At 33.9% G+C, this 19,423-nt stretch overlaps 2 protein-coding genes across 2 annotated transcripts; one reads left to right on the top strand and one right to left on the bottom strand.

Moving 5' to 3' along the window:
* Positions 1-495: 495 nt before the first annotated feature.
* LOC135950686 (uncharacterized) lies at positions 496-2,736 on the bottom strand. Its single transcript, XM_065500218.1, has one exon. The coding sequence runs from the start codon at positions 2,734-2,736 to the stop codon at positions 496-498; it is 2,241 nt and encodes a 746-aa protein (XP_065356290.1).
* A 620-nt stretch (positions 2,737-3,356) lies between these two features.
* On the top strand, positions 3,357-5,066 carry LOC135950685 (uncharacterized). The gene is made up of 3 exons (XM_065500217.1): positions 3,357-3,360; positions 3,661-4,217; positions 5,004-5,066. The coding sequence occupies exons 1-3, from the start codon at positions 3,357-3,359 to the stop codon at positions 5,064-5,066; spliced, it is 624 nt and encodes a 207-aa protein (XP_065356289.1).
* Positions 5,067-19,423: the final 14,357 nt, after the last annotated feature.

The raw sequence follows: 19,423 nt of genomic DNA, 5'->3' as shown, positions 1-19,423 counted from the left end.
GAGTTACGACATCTCTGTTACTACGGCTTGACGACATGGTTTCACCTACGGAAAAGAAGTTATTAGTACTGAATGGTAAATGTAAATAGTGTTAGATTTTTGTGTGAAAATGTGGGAATGAATAAGGATTAAGGAAATAATGAAATGAACTTTAGTTTAAAAGAGACAAAATAAAGAAAATAATTATGCGGGTAAAAGAACAAGTTTCACTATAGGCCGAGTTATGGTTCCTCGCTGCGTTACAACATCAGCAACTCTAACTTTTCCGTCAGATCCAGTAAATATTTTGGATATGCGACCTAATCGCCATTCGGTTACAGAAGTGTTGTCATCCTTAATAACAACCATGTCTCCAATAGAAATATTTTGTTGTGGGATTTTCCATTTATTCCTCTTGTGAAGTTCCTTCAGATATTCACTCTTCCAGCGTTGACAACATTGTTGTTGTATCGCCCTTAATCGTTGCCAACGATTTACGATGGAAATTGGCTGATTTTAAATTTTAGGATCGGGTGGCGCAAGTAGAGGACTGCCAGTCAGAAAATGTCTGGGAGTTAAAGCATTCAAATCCATTGGATCTTCGGACATTGGTGAGATTGGCCTCGAATTCAAACACGATTCTATTCTTGCAAGTAATGTTGAGAATTCTTCAAAAGTGTACTTAAAGGGACCAGCTACTTTACGGAAATGAGCCTTAAAACTTTTGACACCCGCTTCCCAGAGACCACCCATATGTGGAGATCCTGGTGGTATGAAATGCCATTGGATATTCTGGTAAGTGAAGTGGTTTGTAAGTTCAGATCTAGATGTTAAAAGAAAATCTTTTGCCATTTGTCTCGAAGCACCGATAAAGGTTGTTCCGTTATCTGAAAATAATGTTAATGGAAATCCACTAGCTACAAATCGATTAAATGCTGCCATGAATGAAGGAGTTGAAAGGTCTGTAGTAGCCTCCAGATGAATGGCCCTTGTGGCGAAGCACACAAAGACGCACACATATCCCTTAGTTAATCGACAAGCTCTACCTGTGAAACTTTTTAAGTCAAATGGACCTGCGAAATCTAGTCCAGTATTGTAAATGGGACGCTGTAATTCAGTGCGCTCTGGAGGCAATGCGGCCATAATTTGTGTTGTTACTTTTCCTTTATGAAGAACACACTGTTTGCAATTATGTATCACTGTTTTAATCAAATTTTTCAATCTTGGAATCCAAAATTGCATTCGAATGAGACGTAATACAAGTTGGTTTCCTCCATGAAGGGAAAGGGAATGAGTAAAACTAACCAATAGTTTAGAAAGTCTGCAATTATATGGGAGAATTAGTGGAAATCGTTCGTCATATGATAATGATGTGGAATTAGCGAGTCTTCCATTGACGCGAATCAGCTTTTTGGAGTCAAGAAAGGGATTTAAGTTTAAGATTGAGCTAGTTTTAGATATGTTCTCGTGATTTTCTATAGCCTTATATTCATTGGGATAGGTAACCTTTTGGGCAATTTGGATGAGACGATCTCGAACTTGGATAACTTCTTGAGGCGATATCGATGTGGATTCATAATGGAAGGATGTTCTATACCTTGGCAATGTTCTATGAATAAACCGAAAGACATAACAAAGTGTTCGTATTGCATTTGGGAATTTTGAAAAACGATCTAGAACATCGTCATAGTTGGAAAAATATGAAAAATTTGCTTTAATTGGTTTTTTCTCTTCCTCAGTTTCCTCGTAGGGTAAATTAGATTTTGGCCATTCATTAGATGGACGTTTCAACCATTTTGGTCCACACCACCAAAGATCATTATTAGCTAATGCTTGTGGATATAGACCGCGAGTCGCAATATCTGCTGGATTAAAATGAGATGGTACATGACGCCAATTGTCACATCCCACAGTCTGAAGAATCCTAGACACCCTGTTCGCAACAAATGTTTTCCAGTAACTAGGTGTTTTTTGTAGCCACGAAAGCACAATAGTAGAATCCGACCATTTGAAAACATTGTGTTCAGGAATCTTTAAAGAAGGAAGTATGGAATCACTCATATTTGAAAGAAGTACGGCACCGCAGAGTTCAAGTCTTGGAAGCGAAATGCATTTAACAGGAGCGACTTTTGATTTTGCCGTTAATAAATGGACATGTACGGATTCATGAATTGTAACTCGGACATAAATGGCCGCTGCATAAGCCCTTTCGGAAGCGTCACAAAATCCATGAACTTCTATTTTGCATTTTGGAGAAAATGAAACCCATCTTGGTATTTTTACATTCTCAATTTCTGGATAGTGTTGAATGAATAGTTTCCAATCATGAAGACAGTCATCCGGTAAACATTCATCCCAATCGGATTTAGATTCCCAAATTTTTCTCATTAAAATCTTGGACAATATAATAAATGGAGAGAGCCAACCAGCGGGATCAACCAGTTTTGATATTTCAGACAACATTTGCCGCTTTGTGATATTTTCTCGCTTGGACAAAGCTTTTGCGGAAAAATAAAAAACATCCGATTTCACGTTCCATCGTATTCCAAGAGTTTTAGCATTACTAGTATCTTCAAATTCGCAGAAATCTTCTTGTAAAAGATCGGATTTTGGAATACCTGCAAGGATTTCTGGTGAGTTTGACGTCCATTTACGAACGTTAAAGCCTGCGGAATTAAGAGCTAAGATCAACTGATCCCTAGCCTGGATTGCAGTAGGGATATCAGGAGCTCCATAAAGAGCATCATCAACATACATACTGTTCTTTAACACATCACTAGCTAAGGGAAGATTCTTTTCAACGTGTGATGCCAATTGGATAAGAGTCCGAATCGCGAGATACATACATATCGATGAAATCTCCATTGTAGCAAAAGGATAATAAGATCATTCTGTAGTACCGGCCCAGAATGTAACATATCGTTCAACGAGATTCCATTTGATGTTGGACATGATGCATTAAACACAACCCTAACCTTGGTAGTGGAGCTTTCTGGCTTCATAACGGCATGGTGTGGAAGGTAATAATTCTCAGAATCGTGTACACCTATAGGAGGAGATACTCTTTCCATGTGACCAAGGTCTATTTATTCTAATACCACGGAATCGTAAATAGATTTATGTTCTGGATTTTTGAGAAGTCTTTGTTCGTTGCGATGGAATTGAGCCAGGGCACTATTTCTAGAGTTACCTAACCGTTGCATACTATTCGACATGGATTCTTTAAATGGAAGAGATACTATATATCGTCCGTTATCATGACGTTTTGTTCACAAAATTGATCGGACTGGGAAAGAATTGGCTTTTGTGGAATATCCTCCACCTCCCAAAAACGCATAAGCTGTTTTTCCAGTGAAACTTTTGAAACACATGTAAGAATGCGTGCAGACGGCGATGAAATCTGCTCCAGATTTCCAGATATTACCCATCCAAAAATTGTTTCTCTTGCTTTTAGGCGTCCGCATATATTCCTTTGGAATCCATCAAGCTCAAACTTGTCAATCACATCTTCACCTATAAGAATGTCTATTTGTGAACATTCGAAAAGATTTGGATCTGCCAAAGTTAATTCCGGGATTTTCGAAATGAGATTTGGATCCACGTAACTACTAGGAAGATTTCCCGAAAGTTCTTTAAGAACAAGTGCCTCTATTTCGATTTTACGGTCGCTATAACCATTAGAACCGAGTATAATTTTGCACAGCTTACTTGATTTGGGTATAGGTGGTGCTGAGCGACTGGTTGTCGATGCTGCACTGGCATTAAAAGGATGTGGTCATGAGGTCAGTTTTTTAACGAATCACCATGATCCGAACCACTGCTTTGAAGAAACAAGAGATGGCACTTTAAAAGTGAAAGTCGTTGGAGATTGGCTTCCCAGGAAGATTTTTGGTAGATTTTATGCATTTTGTGCGTATTTTCGCATGTTGTACGCGGCATTTTTTGCATCATTTTTTCTATCTCGTCGTGAACAGTTGGATGTGATATTTTGTGATCAAATTTCCATAGGCATTCCTATATTAAAGTTGGCTAAATGTAGTCCAAAGATTTTATTTTACTGCCATTTTCCTGATCAGTTGTTGAGTGCTGAAGGCGGTTACCTTAAAAGTTTATACCGAGCGCCTATAAACTTCCTGGAAGAAATAACAATAGGTATGGCTGATGGCACCTTGGTAAATTCAAAATTTACTTTAAGGGTCTTTCATGAGACATTTAGACGCCTACATACTGTACCAGAAGTACCTTTTTTTTTATTATTATTTTTGCTCATCCGGTGGAGAACACAACATTTTCACAGTATCATTTACGTTCATATCTTGAATTAAACCTTCCAACTCATTGAAATGTTCTACATTTTCTACCACACGCTTATCATATCCTCCGGCAATAACTAGGCGACAACGTTTCCAATCACTTGTGCTTAATATATTTTCGAGCTGACAAAAGGCTTTGATTGCTAAAGGGTGGTTTTTCTTACGTTCATATCGATTAATATCAAGAAAAATAAAAGCATTACGTGGAAAGTCCAAATCAGACAACGTGTTTGTTTCTTCTTTGTATACTGCATGCTTGAGATGCATATCATCAAAATATTTGGTATTTATAGAAGTACTACTAGGAAGATTTCCCGAAAGTTCTTTAAGAACAAGTGCCTCTATTTTGATTTTACGGTCGCTATAACCATTAGAACCGAGTATAATTTTGCACAGCTTACTTGATCTTACTTGATTTGGGTATAGGTGGTGCTGAGCGACTGGTTGTCGATGCTGCACTGGCATTAAAAGGATGTGGTCATGAGGTCAGTTTTTTAACGAATCACCATGATCCGAACCACTGCTTTGAAGAAACAAGAGATGGCACTTTAAAAGTGAAAGTCGTTGGAGATTGGCTTCCCAGGAAGATTTTTGGTAGATTTTATGCATTTTGTGCGTATTTTCGCATGTTGTACGCGGCATTTCTTTACAATATCTTTTGCTTCTCCACTAGTATTTCTGTTTAAATAAAATAGTTTTTGAACTTTACAGAGTCGAGGATTATTTATGTATAGCGCAGTAAACAAATCTCTAAACGTCGGCCAGGACTCATAGTCACCCTTAAATATGTCAGTGTCGCAAGCGGGAAGGTGCATTTGATGAAAAGGCATTGGCTCAGAACCGAAGGGTCATGAAATTTGTGGTTCCTGTCTAGCTACTGTGAGCTCCTGAATTCGTGAGTTTAAACGGGATATAAACCTAACATATGTGACGTACGCAGACTGATGGCGGGAGGTAAGTGTTTCTTCATCGGCAGTGAGAGATCGTTCCCTATCATCGCCTGATTTATCTTGATTAAGTTCCCCGATACATTTCTGATAAATGGTTTTAACCCCTTCCCAAATGGATTTCATTTCATCACGATGCACTTCCAGTGAATAGATAGATGATCCCGACATTTGTGATTCATCAAATTCTGCATCGAATCTTATGAGCCCATCGGTAGCTCTAATGTATTGTTGCAAATAAGACATATTTCTAGAGGGAAAAATACTAAATCGATCAACAAGAAACTAGAAATTGGAATTGCTAAACAACTAACAATAACTCGAACCGATGATTTTTATTAATAACGAGGAATAACAAATTATTTTGTATGGAAAAATGGACTTAATAATAAATTAATAATGAGTTTTATGAAAATTATAAGTTGTGTTGATATATGAATATGATTGGAAATGTAAAGTTTAGTTACCAGTGAGATTTTCCTTTGTAACTTATTTATTAATCCGAATGGTACTTGATTGTTGTATTATCTCTGCTTCTACTGAATGGTTTCTCTGAATAGCAATTAACCTTGGTAATTTTCTCACAAATCGGTTTCCTTTAATATATTTCACCACACTTTTTTGGTTTTTTACTTTTAATAATTAAATTTTTTTATTATTTAAGATGATATTGTCCACAATATTAAAGGAAAAATTTTTATTTTGTTGTTTAACTCACTTTATATTGATTTTCGTGTATTGCAATAAAAAAAAATTAATGGTTGGATTGAAATTTTGAAAAATTTAATATTTCCCTTTTTTTTTTTGTTAAATTGCTTTTAATGATGGTTAATATTTATTAATATGTATATTGAAATCTGTTGTTAATTTTTCTTGTTAATTTGTTAATTTTTACAAGAAAATCTTTGAATCTTTGTTTAATATTTTGTTTTTGTTTGAATAAAATTATTTGAAGTTAATTTAACACTGAAGTTATTATATTTTCTTCTTCTTTTCGACCACCTTTGTTTTTCTTTTTTTCTATTTATGTTTGTTTACAAATTGTGTTCTTTTTTTTTTATTCAACAAATGTCAATAATAAAGAAGAGATATTGGAAGAAAAAAAGAGAATGCAAAAATAAAGTTATCGTATGATATCGATACAATGTTGATAGAACACTTCTATTTCAATGTCGACTAAATGTTGATCAACTTTATGTAAAACAAAATTGTAAACATAAGAGAGTATGAATATTAATTATGTGTCATGAAATGTTGCTAATCGTTTGACTTGCTCTTACGCACAAAAAACGTTAAGGTCTTATTTTTGTTCGCTCTCTTTGTAAGAGAATGTATTATGTACAAAATTGCAAACGAAGTTGCTCTCTTTGTAAGGGAATGTATTTTATTATGTACAAAATTGCAAACGAAGTTTTATGGAGTAAAAATAAATAACGGACACTTTTTACATAGATTTAATTTTTTATGTATGTAAAAGATTGAATTGTATGGAAAAAAAACTAAATGGACTAACTGTATAATAAGACCTTATTAGCACACTTTTTGCGACTTGGATTTTCTATAGAAAAAAAACTAACGGTACTAGCACACTTTGAACACACTTTTGCGATTTTTTTATTTTATAAAATTAAAATATGATGGTACTAATATACTTATATGATCACTTTTATATTCTTAAATTATACCGTTTTTTATTTTTTATATACATATAATTTTTAAACAAAAAGCTATGCACTTTTATAGTTTTTACTTTCTTAATGCTGTCACTTATTGTATGTTTGTCACTGCACACTTTTTATGTAACTTTTTGTTGTTCTTTTTTATTTTTTGGAGTTCTTGCTTTTGTTAGTTTTTTACCGGCACATTCAACGATCAAAGAATAACTAACGAAATGATACAAAAGAAACATGTGTGTGACTTACAGAAAGGTTTTTGTTGTTTTTCGATTATTGTTTTTTAGAGATGAACTCAGAGTGAATACTTTAATCGAAATATAGATGACACTGCTTTTAATTTAATACAGTAGTGGTTTTTTGAAAAGGGTGCTTTTTTTGTAGAATTTTTATTGGATTTGAATCGAATATGGATGGATGTATATCAATAGTTTCGCCGGCCAATAAATCCGGTTCGATTGGATCTGGAAAACGTTTGGAACGTTATAATTGTGAAGGACCAGAGTTAAAATTCCTAGCCAGTTTCTTCTAAATAAAAGCCCAAGTGGAAATTAATGCTTATTAGAATTCTTTTATTTATTGATGTTTCTTCTTATGTAGCTAAGACTTAACTAATTATTGAGATAATTGTCCCGTCATGACTGTTAGTGTGTAATTCATTTAGTACAACGGATAATAATAGTAATAACAATAACGCCCTCTAGGTTTTAAATTCAATTTGACTATTTAGGGTTTACGTACGTAGACAATTTCCAAAAAGGGAAAATTACACTCTGATTGTTTTACACTTTTACACAAACACAAGAAAAAAATTTAAAAAAAAAATAAAAAATTTTGTGGATTTTTTTTCTTGTGTTTGTTGTGTAAAAGTGTCAAAAACTCAGAGTGTAATTTTCCATTTTTTTTTGAAATGAATACCCCTAACTTGGTTTTTGATTTATTTGTTTTGTAATTAATTTTTAATAAATAAAAATATTTTTATTTAAAGTAGCGTTTTTGGGTATTTATAAAAAGTAGGAATACTGTTGAGACAAATTGACATACAAATATTTTATAATTTGCTTAAAAAGCTAATTTTATATTGTTTGAATTCGGCTAAGCTGAATTTTTTTTCAGCCGGTAGAAAACTCGGCGTAGAGCCGGCTGGCCGCCGCCGCCGAAAATTTTTGCTCTTAAGCCGCCGCCGAAATTTTTGAATCGGCTTGCTTCTCTGGTGTTGACTTGTACGAGTCTCTTTTTAGGCCTCGATGTTATTACCTAAAATGTTGCCCTCCCCTTAACCTTGGTAACCTTCGTCTGTTTCTTAAGGTCACCCCTATTCTTATCACCACTTTTACTCACCTGTCAGATCATTTTGTCTTAAAGCTTTAGTTACGCATTAAAATTTTAGTTTTTAGAGAGTTGGCACTAAGTAAAAATCAATCAGTTTCCTAGACGAACCAAATTATATTTCCGTTCTTACCCGCCCTAATATTTCATTAGCCCTCCCATCTGCTGTTCTTATCGCAGAACGAAAAGGGTAAATAACTAACTGAGCTTTCTCCACAAAATCTAGACAATCTTTTTCAAGGCAAGTGATTGTTGCTCCGCTATCAAGTAAACCTTCAATAGGATGACCGTTTATGTTAATTGGGGTATAAATTCTAGAATCAGGACCTTCATATATGTTACATGCCGCTATTTCAAACCTAACCTTTCTCCTATTTTCAAACCTTTCGCGCGCTTTTAAAATTTTGTTCGACGGACCGAAAATTCGTTCTCGTGCTTCACCATATTCCTGTTGTCTAACGTGTTTGTTAAGTGGCTGGTTGTTGTTGGTATTTTTCAATATTGTATAAGGTTGATTAAATTCTTTGGCACCATCATCTGGTGATGTCAATAACGTTGTGTTCTGAGTACTTTTATTTATTGCTGGTTCTGTTGTTTGGGATAATGAGTTTTGGAACGAGATTCTATCCCTAAATGAGTCACGATCCCACCACTGTTTCCCTGGCAAACTGGGCATCATAGAGTCACTGTATTCTCTCTCCCACAATTGTAACAAAAAAACATACGTTCCTCTTCCGGACAATCCATGAACATATGCCCCTCAACATTGCAATTCCAGCAACGTAATTTTCCACCTCCTGATATAGCATCTTTTTCTGGACCGTCACTATTCGCCAATGGGTCATATTCCATTGCATGTATGGATCTAGCAGGGTATCTTGAGCTAAGTTGTCGTTGACTATTAAGAAGATTTTCGGCCCGTCGGCATTCTTTAGCGAACTGAGCCAAACTCGGGCTGAAAAAAGCAACTGTGCCATTGGTGCTTTCAAATTCCCTTTCATAATGTTAACAAGGTATCGATCGCCTAGAGGACTATGTAGCTGGTTTCGAAGCTTAATCACAGCGTTGTAAAAGTCTTCAAATGATTCTTGGCCGCGTTGGCATCTATCAAGAATTTTTCGCTGGAAATCGAAGTCACTATCGAAACGATGAAATTGCGCGATTAGAGCCGCCTTGAGATCTTTTCATCTTGAAATATTATGAAACCGTCGGTGATCCCAAAATCATTCCCTAGCTACTCCGCTCAATAGATGATGAAACGACTTTAAAATGTCCTTCCACTCGCAACCAAAATCGGCTTGCAATGTTTCCACGCGAAAAACAAAATCCTCTATGCTGGTAGTCTTGTTTGTTCCGTCAAAGTTGATTCCCCACTTATCGATTCGTAAACCTATGTTAGATGTTGATGGTTGGATCTGACTACGATGAATGGGTTGAAATTGTGTTTCTGATCTGTAAGGCATGTTCATGTTATAGTTGGTATTGTTTGGATTAAATGTGTTATTCGGCCGCTGCTGAATTTGTAATTGTTGTGGTAGTGCGTTACTAATAGTTGGAGGAGGCTGACTAATATCTGGGAATGAGAAATTACTGCTTTGAGGTTGGGCCTCATCACTTTGTTGCTGTCTATTTGAACTTAGGTTTTGTTGGATAATCCGTGGAATTAAATTTAATAGTCTGTCTTCGAAGTTCCGTAAGTCATCATGAGTTATACTTTTTCCTTCCCGTATCTCTTCGTTTTGAATATTACGATTAGCTGGTGGTCTTAATGGTACATTACCTTGATGGAATGCGAGCACTAATACTGCTGAAAGGTGGAGTGATGATGGTACTGTTTCCGGAAATACTTCCGCCACTCGCTTCTAACTCTTCCTCGACTTGGCTTTCGACTACTGTCGTATTGACTCTCCTAGGTATAGCTCCTGTACTCATTATTGGTGAAGTTAGTACATTTGTTGTGGTAGTTGTAGGGTTGTTCCCTTCTATCCGACTATTCGACCTCGTATTTACCATTAACACATAATTCAAACTCTAAAATCAACAACCTATAATTTTCCTATTACCACCAGCTAGAATCAAAACCTATTAATCCAATATTTGTTACTATGAGTAAATTTAATCGTTATCTTCAGAAATTCAAAATAAATTTAGATTGAGGCAAATGTTTAAAACAAAATTTGTTGTCTATCATGGATTACTGATTCGTAAATAAAATCAGAATCCGAGAAAATCAAAGTTTAAGTTTTTTTTTTCAATTAATGTTGTTAAAAATGATCTGAGTAGGTGTAAAGTGTCAAAAAAATCAATAGAGACTGTTTGGTACAAACTGAAAACGAGCTAAATTGCTAGTTCAATATTCTAGATGTATCAATATATTCCAAATTCTATCAGGTGGATGTGTCGCTACATATGGTCATCTAATTAACCAAAAGAATTTACAACACCACACCCTTAATAACTGGATCTCTGTTGCATTTAAAGTGTCCTTTCTCGGACCAATAAGACTAACAAAAATTTACTGACCAGCATGTGGTAGTTCCAATATAGATGCATACGGTAAGCGTATTTCAAATTATAAATCTATTCCGTGACTCTCTAATCGAACCTAAAACCTTATGTTGGAATACCAAAACTAAACTAACTGTAAAGTCAGGTTAAATCCAGCCCCATGATGGGCACCATTAACTGTCATGTCTCATTTCTCGGTGTTCACTAGTAAAATTAATTTTAACTATTGCTGAATATAAGGTGGTGGTTCGTTGTGATGAAGTGAACTAAGATGACAATATAAGTTGTGCCAGTGTTGGCTTGTACGAGTCTCTTTTTCCTTATGTTCGAACAATTACAATATTCTCCTAACATTTCTTTACATATTTCTTATGTTATATTCGTAATTCATTTCAAGATATTAGAAAATATAAAAAATATTCTTTCTTATTGTTTGTTGCAATGCCTTTATCTAAATTCCCCTCGACACTACACCTATGGGGATGTGTACGTGGGAGTACTTATAATATACCTTTTTGGGGGTACTATCCCAGTTGGCCAGGAGTTCTGACTGCCTTATCCGTGGCCGTACCCAAATATAAAAATGTTGTTTGTTCGTTAGTTAACTAATGTTAGTAGTTATACCCTACACCACCATAGTGGGGAGGGTATTATGCGTTTGTGCAGATGTTTGTAACGCCCAAAAATATTAGTCTAACACCCACCTTAAAGTATATCGATCGACTTAGAATCACTTTCTGAGTCGATTAAACGATGTCCGTCCGTCTGGTTGGCTGGCTGGCTGTCCATGTAAACCTTGTGCGCAGAGTACAGGTCGCAATTTTGAAGATATTTCGATCAAATTTGGTACGAATTACTTTTTTGGCCCAAGGACCAAGCCTATTGAAACTGGCTGAAATCGGTCCATTATTTCACCTAGCCCCCATACAAATGTCCCCTCGAAATTGGACTTTATCGGTCATAAGCGTTTAATTTATCTATGTATCTACACAAATTTCGCTCCAAATTAGTTTTATATATACAAAATTCATGTCACCAAATTTTGTTACGATCGGTCCATAATTAGTCATAGCTCCCATAGAGACCCGCTTCCGAAAATCACTTTAACGTGCATAAATCGCTTAAAAATGTTAGTATACACACAAAATTCAACATAGTTAACTTTAATATAGACATAAATCACACGACCTAATTTTATGGTGATCGGTCCATAGTTGGTCATAGCACCCATATAAGGCCCACTTCCGAAAATCACTCAAAAATATAAATTATTGATATTTTAAAAGAAAAATATTTTTACTCATTTACTTGGTGTAGGGTATTATATGGTCGGGCTTGACCGACCATACTTTCTTACTTGTTTTTGTTTGTTTTTTTTTTATACCCTTCACCATGAGTGGCAAGGGTATATATAAGTTTGTCATTCCGTATATATATTCTGGATCAAAGTATATATATTCTGGATCGTTATAGATAGGGGAATCGATATGGCCATGTCCGTCTGTCCGTCTGTGTGTTGAAATCAACTTTCCGAAGCCCCCAAATAACATACATACATGATTCATATATCAATATCTCCGGAATTCTTCCGGCTCGGTTGCTATTTAAAATCGAGAAAATCGGTCAACAAATGGCTGAGATATAAGGAAACCTCATTTTTTACCTATATCTGGATTACTAAGTCGTTAATATAGACAATATGGATATCTAATGATAGATATTTCAAAGACCTTTGCAACGACGTATATAAGACTATTGTAAGTTGGACCTACAATGGGCTGAGATATAAGCAAAAACCCAAAAAACAATGTAATTTGTCATTGTTTTCAATGACGCCATGCAAATATATGTATAATAACAAACAAAGCTTTATATGTATGTTTGTTTTTTGTAAATCTAAAGCCGAATTTATATACCAGGTGGTGTCGATTCTACAACAAGTACAACATTTACAAAAACCACTTGCAATTTGTTTTTGTTTATGTGGTTTAAGCTGTCAAAGTTTGCCTGTTGTTTTTGTTACTTTTACATTTGTTGTAACATTCGCCGCAACAAACACAGGATAATTGACAGCTCAAACATCCAAACAATATTAATCAGCTGTGCTATCAACACCACCTGGTATATAAATTCGCCTTGAATCTTATTCACTAAGAAAATAGAGAGCATTTTATAATGTGTTCTCAAAAGAGCAACTCTCTCACGCGTACACAGAACAAGTGTTGCCATATATTTTTTGAAGAAACTTTTTATTTCTAAAAAAACTTTTTTAAGTACATACAAAAATTACAAAACCCAATTCGTACATATATGTAATCAAACTGAGATAATTTATGTGAATTTAGTGCTGGAGACACTTTCAATATATTCAAAACAATCTCCCCATTTAGTGAATGAATTTGGGGACTATCATTTTGAAATTATCGGTTCAACTTATTGATATCAATTTTCCAAAAAAAAAACGTTTTTTTTTTTTAAATAAAACTTTTTGCGTCTCAAAAAGCTTGAAAAAAGGGTAAACTTGACATATGGTAACACTGCACAGAACACATATTGCACAAAAACAACAACCTCGTTGTTTGAGCATGTTGCGTTTGCGCTTATTTCATTTTTGTTGTTGTTTGTTGCTATTGTCAATGAATAATTGAGCAACGCAACCACTCCCATCAAGGCGAATCTAAAGGTGACGCGAGAACTAAAACATGTACAAAAACAACAGGTACTTTGTTTTTGTTAAAAGATAATTGAACTGTCAAAGTTGCTTTTGGGTTTGTTGTATTTTTCGCCACAACAACCACAACTGAATTGACAGTTCACTTGTCTAAACAATTCGCCTTGACTCCCATATTGTTATTATATTTTGTTTAGCCGTTTTTAACCATGAAAGTAAATAACAAACATTTCAGAAAAAGCTTTTTGTTCGATTGTTGTGTTTAATTCATTTAATACCTTTAACCATAAGTGGCAAGGCTATATACATACATATATGTAAGTTTGTCATTCCGTTTGCAATTTAAATAAAATTTTATGAAATTTCAACAGATTATGTAAACGATTCTATATTGGATTTGCTGTTACGGTTCCATATGTGTTCTCCAATTTTAACATATTTTTTTCTTTAAATCTTATATACAGGGATGGAAAATTATATTTTTGTTCCGTATTAAAATGGTATTGTTACGTTTTAATCTTTTCAAAACGTTAGTTTATTTCCTTTAAATAAACCGGATACTTTTGATTGCAAAATAAAAGCCGTTTAGTAGTTTGAAAATTGTAACAACTCTATTTATTCAAATGTACTACAACAGAATTAAATAGTCACTCAATGTTTTTTATACACGTTTATAAATTCGCAGAAATACAGACACAATTTATAATGTACACGAATTTACTTGAAAAACACAACACATTTTAAGACACTCAGTTGATGTTTATTCGAAAAGCGTCCTTGATAAACTGACTCACGACTGCAACCTCTGCCACTATTTATAACACTGCCATCTGCTCTCCAGATTTTTCTTTAACTGTCAAAATTCGAATATTCTAGATCTTACTAATACATACGCCATCTGTGGTGTACTTTCTACAATGTTCTTTAACTGAATATTCGAATTCGAATACAGCGTTGCCAACTTACGATCAAATCAACTGAAAGCTTTTATTTCAATGTTAATAATGCCCACAGATATGTTACAGTTTGCTATTATAGTACTGTTATTTGAAAGCATTATGCTACTTTTAAATCAGCCCTTAAAATCGTTATATTTGAATTCAAGTACAATTTCGTAACAGTATTAAAAAATTACTTTCATCACCAGAGTACTTAAAATTTTAATATTTTCATATTACAGTAGCTTTATGTTGTAAACAGTCATATGTTATCACAAAATTGTCTATACAAAGTGCTGTTGAATACGAGATGTTCTATAGAAAATGCTGTTATAATAGAAAAGATTTTTTAAGAAAATGCTGTTTTTCATACGATTTTCTATAGAAAATACTGTTATACACAACATGTCCAAAAAATATAGTTATAGAAAAGATTTTCTACACAAAAATATTTTATTTCCTATAGAAAAATGTTACACTCAAGATTTTCAACAGAAAATATAGTTATACCTACTTAAGATTTTCTACAGAAAATATTGTTATACACAAGATTTTCTACAGAAAATATTGTTATACTCAAGTTTTTCTATAGAAAATATTGTTATACACAAGATGTCCTATTCTACAGAAAATATTGTTATAGACAAGATTTTCTATAGAAAATTATTTTATTTCCTAGAGAAAAATGTTACACAAGATTTTCAACAGAAAATATAGTTATACACAAGATTTTCTATAGAAAATATTGTTATACACAACATGTCCTATTCCACAGAAAATATAGTTATAGACAAGATTTTCTAAAGAAAATTATTATACCCTTCACCATGAGTGGCAAGGGTATATATAAGTTTGTCATTCCGTTTGTATTTTCTACATTTTTCATTTGCGACCCCACAAAGTATATAGTATATTCTGGATCGTTATAGATAACGGAGTCGATATAGCCATGTCCGTCTGTGGGTTGAAATCGACTTTCCGAAGAAATCGGTCCACAAATGGCTGAGATATATTTTTGACCTATATCTGTATTACTAAGTCATTAATATAGACAATATGGATATCTAACGATGAAAACCCCGAATTGGGTTTTCACTAAGTTTAAAAAAATTAAAAACAATTTCGAAAAAAAAATTCCAAAAAATTAGAAAAATAAAATTAAATTTTTGTTTACCTAAAAATATTTAAAATTTTTATTTTAAAGCATAATTTGGTGAAGGGTATTTAAGATTCGGCATAGCCGAATATAGCTCTCTTACTTGTTTTAAGTTAGTTTTGTTGTTGTTTCTAATAACTACTATAAAATCTTGGCTCAATGGCCTATTTGATTAAGGTTCAGCCAGAAGAGTGTGCGAGTGGTCAGCTCGCAATGGAAACACCGACCAGGGAATGGTCTGAAGTCATGTGGTGGAGTTAAGCCACAACCTTTCCCAAACTCAAATATCTGAAAGAAAGAAGAAAAGAAAGAAATTAGTATTGGAAATTGCATTATAATGAAACGATACGTATTACCAGAATTCCTGAAAAGAAATGTTAATAGATATTAATTATTAAATATTTTTAATAAATACTTACCTCAGCTTATAATGTTGTCCGCGACTTTGTTTTGATTAATAAGTTTTTTTTTATCAAGTTCGCCGCGAACATCTGTAGTAGTAAAAAGGATTACCAGATGTGGTATAATGAGAATGGTCAGACACAGTGTGAGAGAAATGTGTACGTAGAATTTATGAATGAATATAAAAGTTGATAGTTCGTTAAATTCAAATAAGGCTATTCAATGTTTATAAACAAATTGTGGGAAAATTAGAAAAGGATGAGGATGATTTAAAGGAGCATAAATATAATAGGCCCAATTGGAATAAGTTTTTGATCGGCCATCTTAAAGAGATAGAAGATAACCACCAGTCCCTGTGTATACCTATAATGTTTTTTTAAATAAACTAAATATTTGAACTAACTAAAAAAAACCAGGAAACCAAACAGATCTAAATAGTGAACAAAATTTAAATAAACTTGCCAAGGGAAGAAGGTTAGATAGTTGTCTAAGCCTATTTAATAGTTAATGCTGATTAAGTTTTTTAATTATAGCAGGTTAGAGTCAGCGACAAGAAAATAAAGAAATCCCTGCAATAATCAACATAAGACTATTAAATCTCTTAGTCCCCCGTAACTGGAGCAGGGCCAGAACAAAACAAGGGGACTACAACATTTGTTTTGACGGGTTATAGGGTGATAGATCGTTTGGGTACTTACGCGAATTAGGTAAAGTGTAAATAAGAAGAATTTATATATTCGGGTAACGTTATAAAAATGTATATTTTTATTGAACTTGTTTGAGTATATGTATAAGTTAACATAGGTAAGTATTTTAGGGTTTAATATGCACCAAATAAATATTATAGGTTTTAGTTTTAATAGTATTTAAGTTTTACCATATTTATACTTCACAATTATATTAGTCTGTAGTCTTTAACTTTATGTTTAGTTTAGAGATTTTTTGTTGTATTAAGCTTAGTTTTAAAACTTTCGGACAGAAACAAGAGGCGCACTTGTTGTTCTTCTGATTACAAAAAGAGAGTGATGAAAAAAGAGCTGCAGTTGACATTTGCTGCAGTTGAGATGAGGGTGATGCTTATATTAGTCTGTAGTTTTTAACTTTATGTTTAGTTTAGAGATTTTTTGTTGTATTAAGCTTAGTTTTAAAACTTTCGGACAGAAACAAGAGGCGCACTTGTTGTTCTTCTGATTACAAAAAGAGAGTGATGAAAAAAGAGCTGCAGTTGACAAAACAGAAGTTGGCTGCAGTTGAGATGAGGGTGATGCTTGCCGTCAGAGATGGGGATATGATATTGTTCACTGATGTGAACATCCTCCCGGGCCTGGAGACTTGATTGGGTGTTTATTAGTACCTTTAGTTCACCGTGTGAACTAGGGTTCTATAAGTCGATTGTTCGAACAATCGACTATTTCCGGAAAAAAGTCGAAATCGACTTTTTGGTCGGAAAAAAGTCGAACAATAGATTATGTTATCTCAAAAGTCGAATATTCGATAAAAGTCGAAAATAGTCGATAAAAGTCGATAAAAGTCGAAAAAAGTCGAATAGTCGATAAAAGTCTACTTTTTAGAATGTTAAAAAAAATATTTAATTGCAACATTATACTAAACTATTGCAATTTGGTACACTTGCATTTTTTGTAGTGTATTCTAATATAAATAATAAATAAATGTTTATAAATTAAAGCTTTTTTCTACACAACATTCTTCTAACTATTTTCGCCTTGATCAATTTCATTTTTATTGCTAAACATTACAAAAGGCGCATCAATAAATGTAGAAACTATGTATTTGTTACAAGAAATGGTAAAAAGTTAAAAATAGTCGGAAAGTCGAAAATAGTCTAAAAAAGTCGATTTAACTAAAAAGTCGAAAAGTCGACTTTTATAAATTACCAAAAGTCGAAAGTTCGAAAAGTCGACTTTTTAAAAAACGGAAAAAGTCGAAAAGTCGACTTTTTGTTTCAGCTATAGAACCCTAGTGTGAACATTCTCCCCGCCATGACAGACCTGGAATAAAAATTGACTTTAGTATGGATCCAACATAATGGGTATTTTGTGTGGGTATTTGAACAGACTCTAAGTATTCTGTTCACACAAAATACCCATCAATTGGGTAGGACTGAAGGAGTAATATTAGGGTTAGGGTTTATATCATCAGATCACATTTCTGTCGGCTGAAGTACATGAAATTATTTGGCCTTTCGACATTGGGTTAGTTACTCCATTCTGTAGGTTAATTTTCAGTATGAAGAAAAATTGTATTAATGTAATCGGTCATGATTGGATTGGGTATTGAATGTGGTTACGAGTTTAAATGTTAGTGTGGAGGGTTATGGGTGGGTGTTAATAATAATTGTTGAGTACGTAAATGAAGTAATTGTTATTAGGGTGTAACTATGAGTATTAAACTTCTTATTGAGGTTCAGCCCTGAAAAATCTGAACCGTATTTACGAACCAGGAATGGATTTATCCTGAAAATCCGACGTACATTCGTTCGGCTGTGGGTTGTCTTGGGTAGTGACAACTAAATCATTTACACCAATCTTATTGTTAGGGTATTTCCACTTACATCCTTTATTTAACTCTGTGGGGTATTCATTCCTTAGGGATCGTGTGTAGTGTTTCTACACAGCATTATGGGGTAGATCATTAAAATTTGTTGAAGAACTAACTTTATTAAATTGGGTGGGTTTGTGATCTTGTTCAACACATTGTTGAAGTGCGTTATAGGGTGGGTTCAATGTATGATTCTTCGCATTTCTTAAATATTGTACCCTTTTCTTATGACGAAAGTTATTCAATTCTAAATTACTGGTACGAAATGGAAGATCAACATGATATCGCACATTGGGTATATTTTAGTAAAAATATCTTTACAATTAGATTTTTCAACTGGTTTCATGAGTTCTTGGGTTGAACTTTTATTTAGGGTAACTGAGCTGAAATATGATATTACTCTTTGGGTTTGGGGTTGGGTTCGAGGATGGTGAGTCTCTTCGATTGGCCCAGTCAAGATCCAACAAAATTTGGTATCTTGAGCTAAAAGTGTGTTAAGAACATTATTCTTAACACCATATTTTATAATCTGCGGGTAGAAATCACTTCCTATTATAAGGTCGATAGGCCTGCTTTCATAAAAGCTAGGATCAGCCAACTGCACATTTTAAACATTATTAATATTTGGGTTAATATTTTGGGTGGGTAGGGTTTTAGTTAGCGTTCTAATCACTATCGCTTGGATTTCTAAACTAAATCGTTTTTGGGTATTGGACCTTAGAGTGACTGCACACATTTCGTTTGAACGAGCTGATATAACTTCATTCAAACCTAATATTTCAGCTGATATGTGTTTGGTGGGTAGACGTAATTTTTGTTTCAATCTTTCAGATATAAATGAAAAATCTGAAGCTGGATCAATTAGCGCCCTTGCTGGGTATAGTTTTCCTTGATAATCAACATGTATAACCGCAGTTCCTAATAACTTAGATATGTTATCTATAGTGT

The sequence above is a fragment of the Calliphora vicina genome, chromosome 2 (assembly GCF_958450345.1).
Source record: "Calliphora vicina chromosome 2, idCalVici1.1, whole genome shotgun sequence".
Lineage (NCBI taxonomy): Eukaryota > Metazoa > Arthropoda > Insecta > Diptera > Calliphoridae > Calliphora > Calliphora vicina.
Note: the sequence above shows the minus strand (reverse complement) of the source record. Positions and strands in the feature narration are given on the sequence as shown.

Coding starts and splice junctions, on each gene's coding strand:
- LOC135950686 (XM_065500218.1), bottom strand. CDS start 2,736: ATGTATGTTGATGATGCTCTTTATGGAGCTCCTGATATCCCTACTGCA.
- LOC135950685 (XM_065500217.1), top strand. Junction 4,218..5,003: donor GCCTACATACTGTACCAGAA/GTACCTTTTTTT, acceptor TGAACTTTACAG/AGTCGAGGATTATTTATGTA.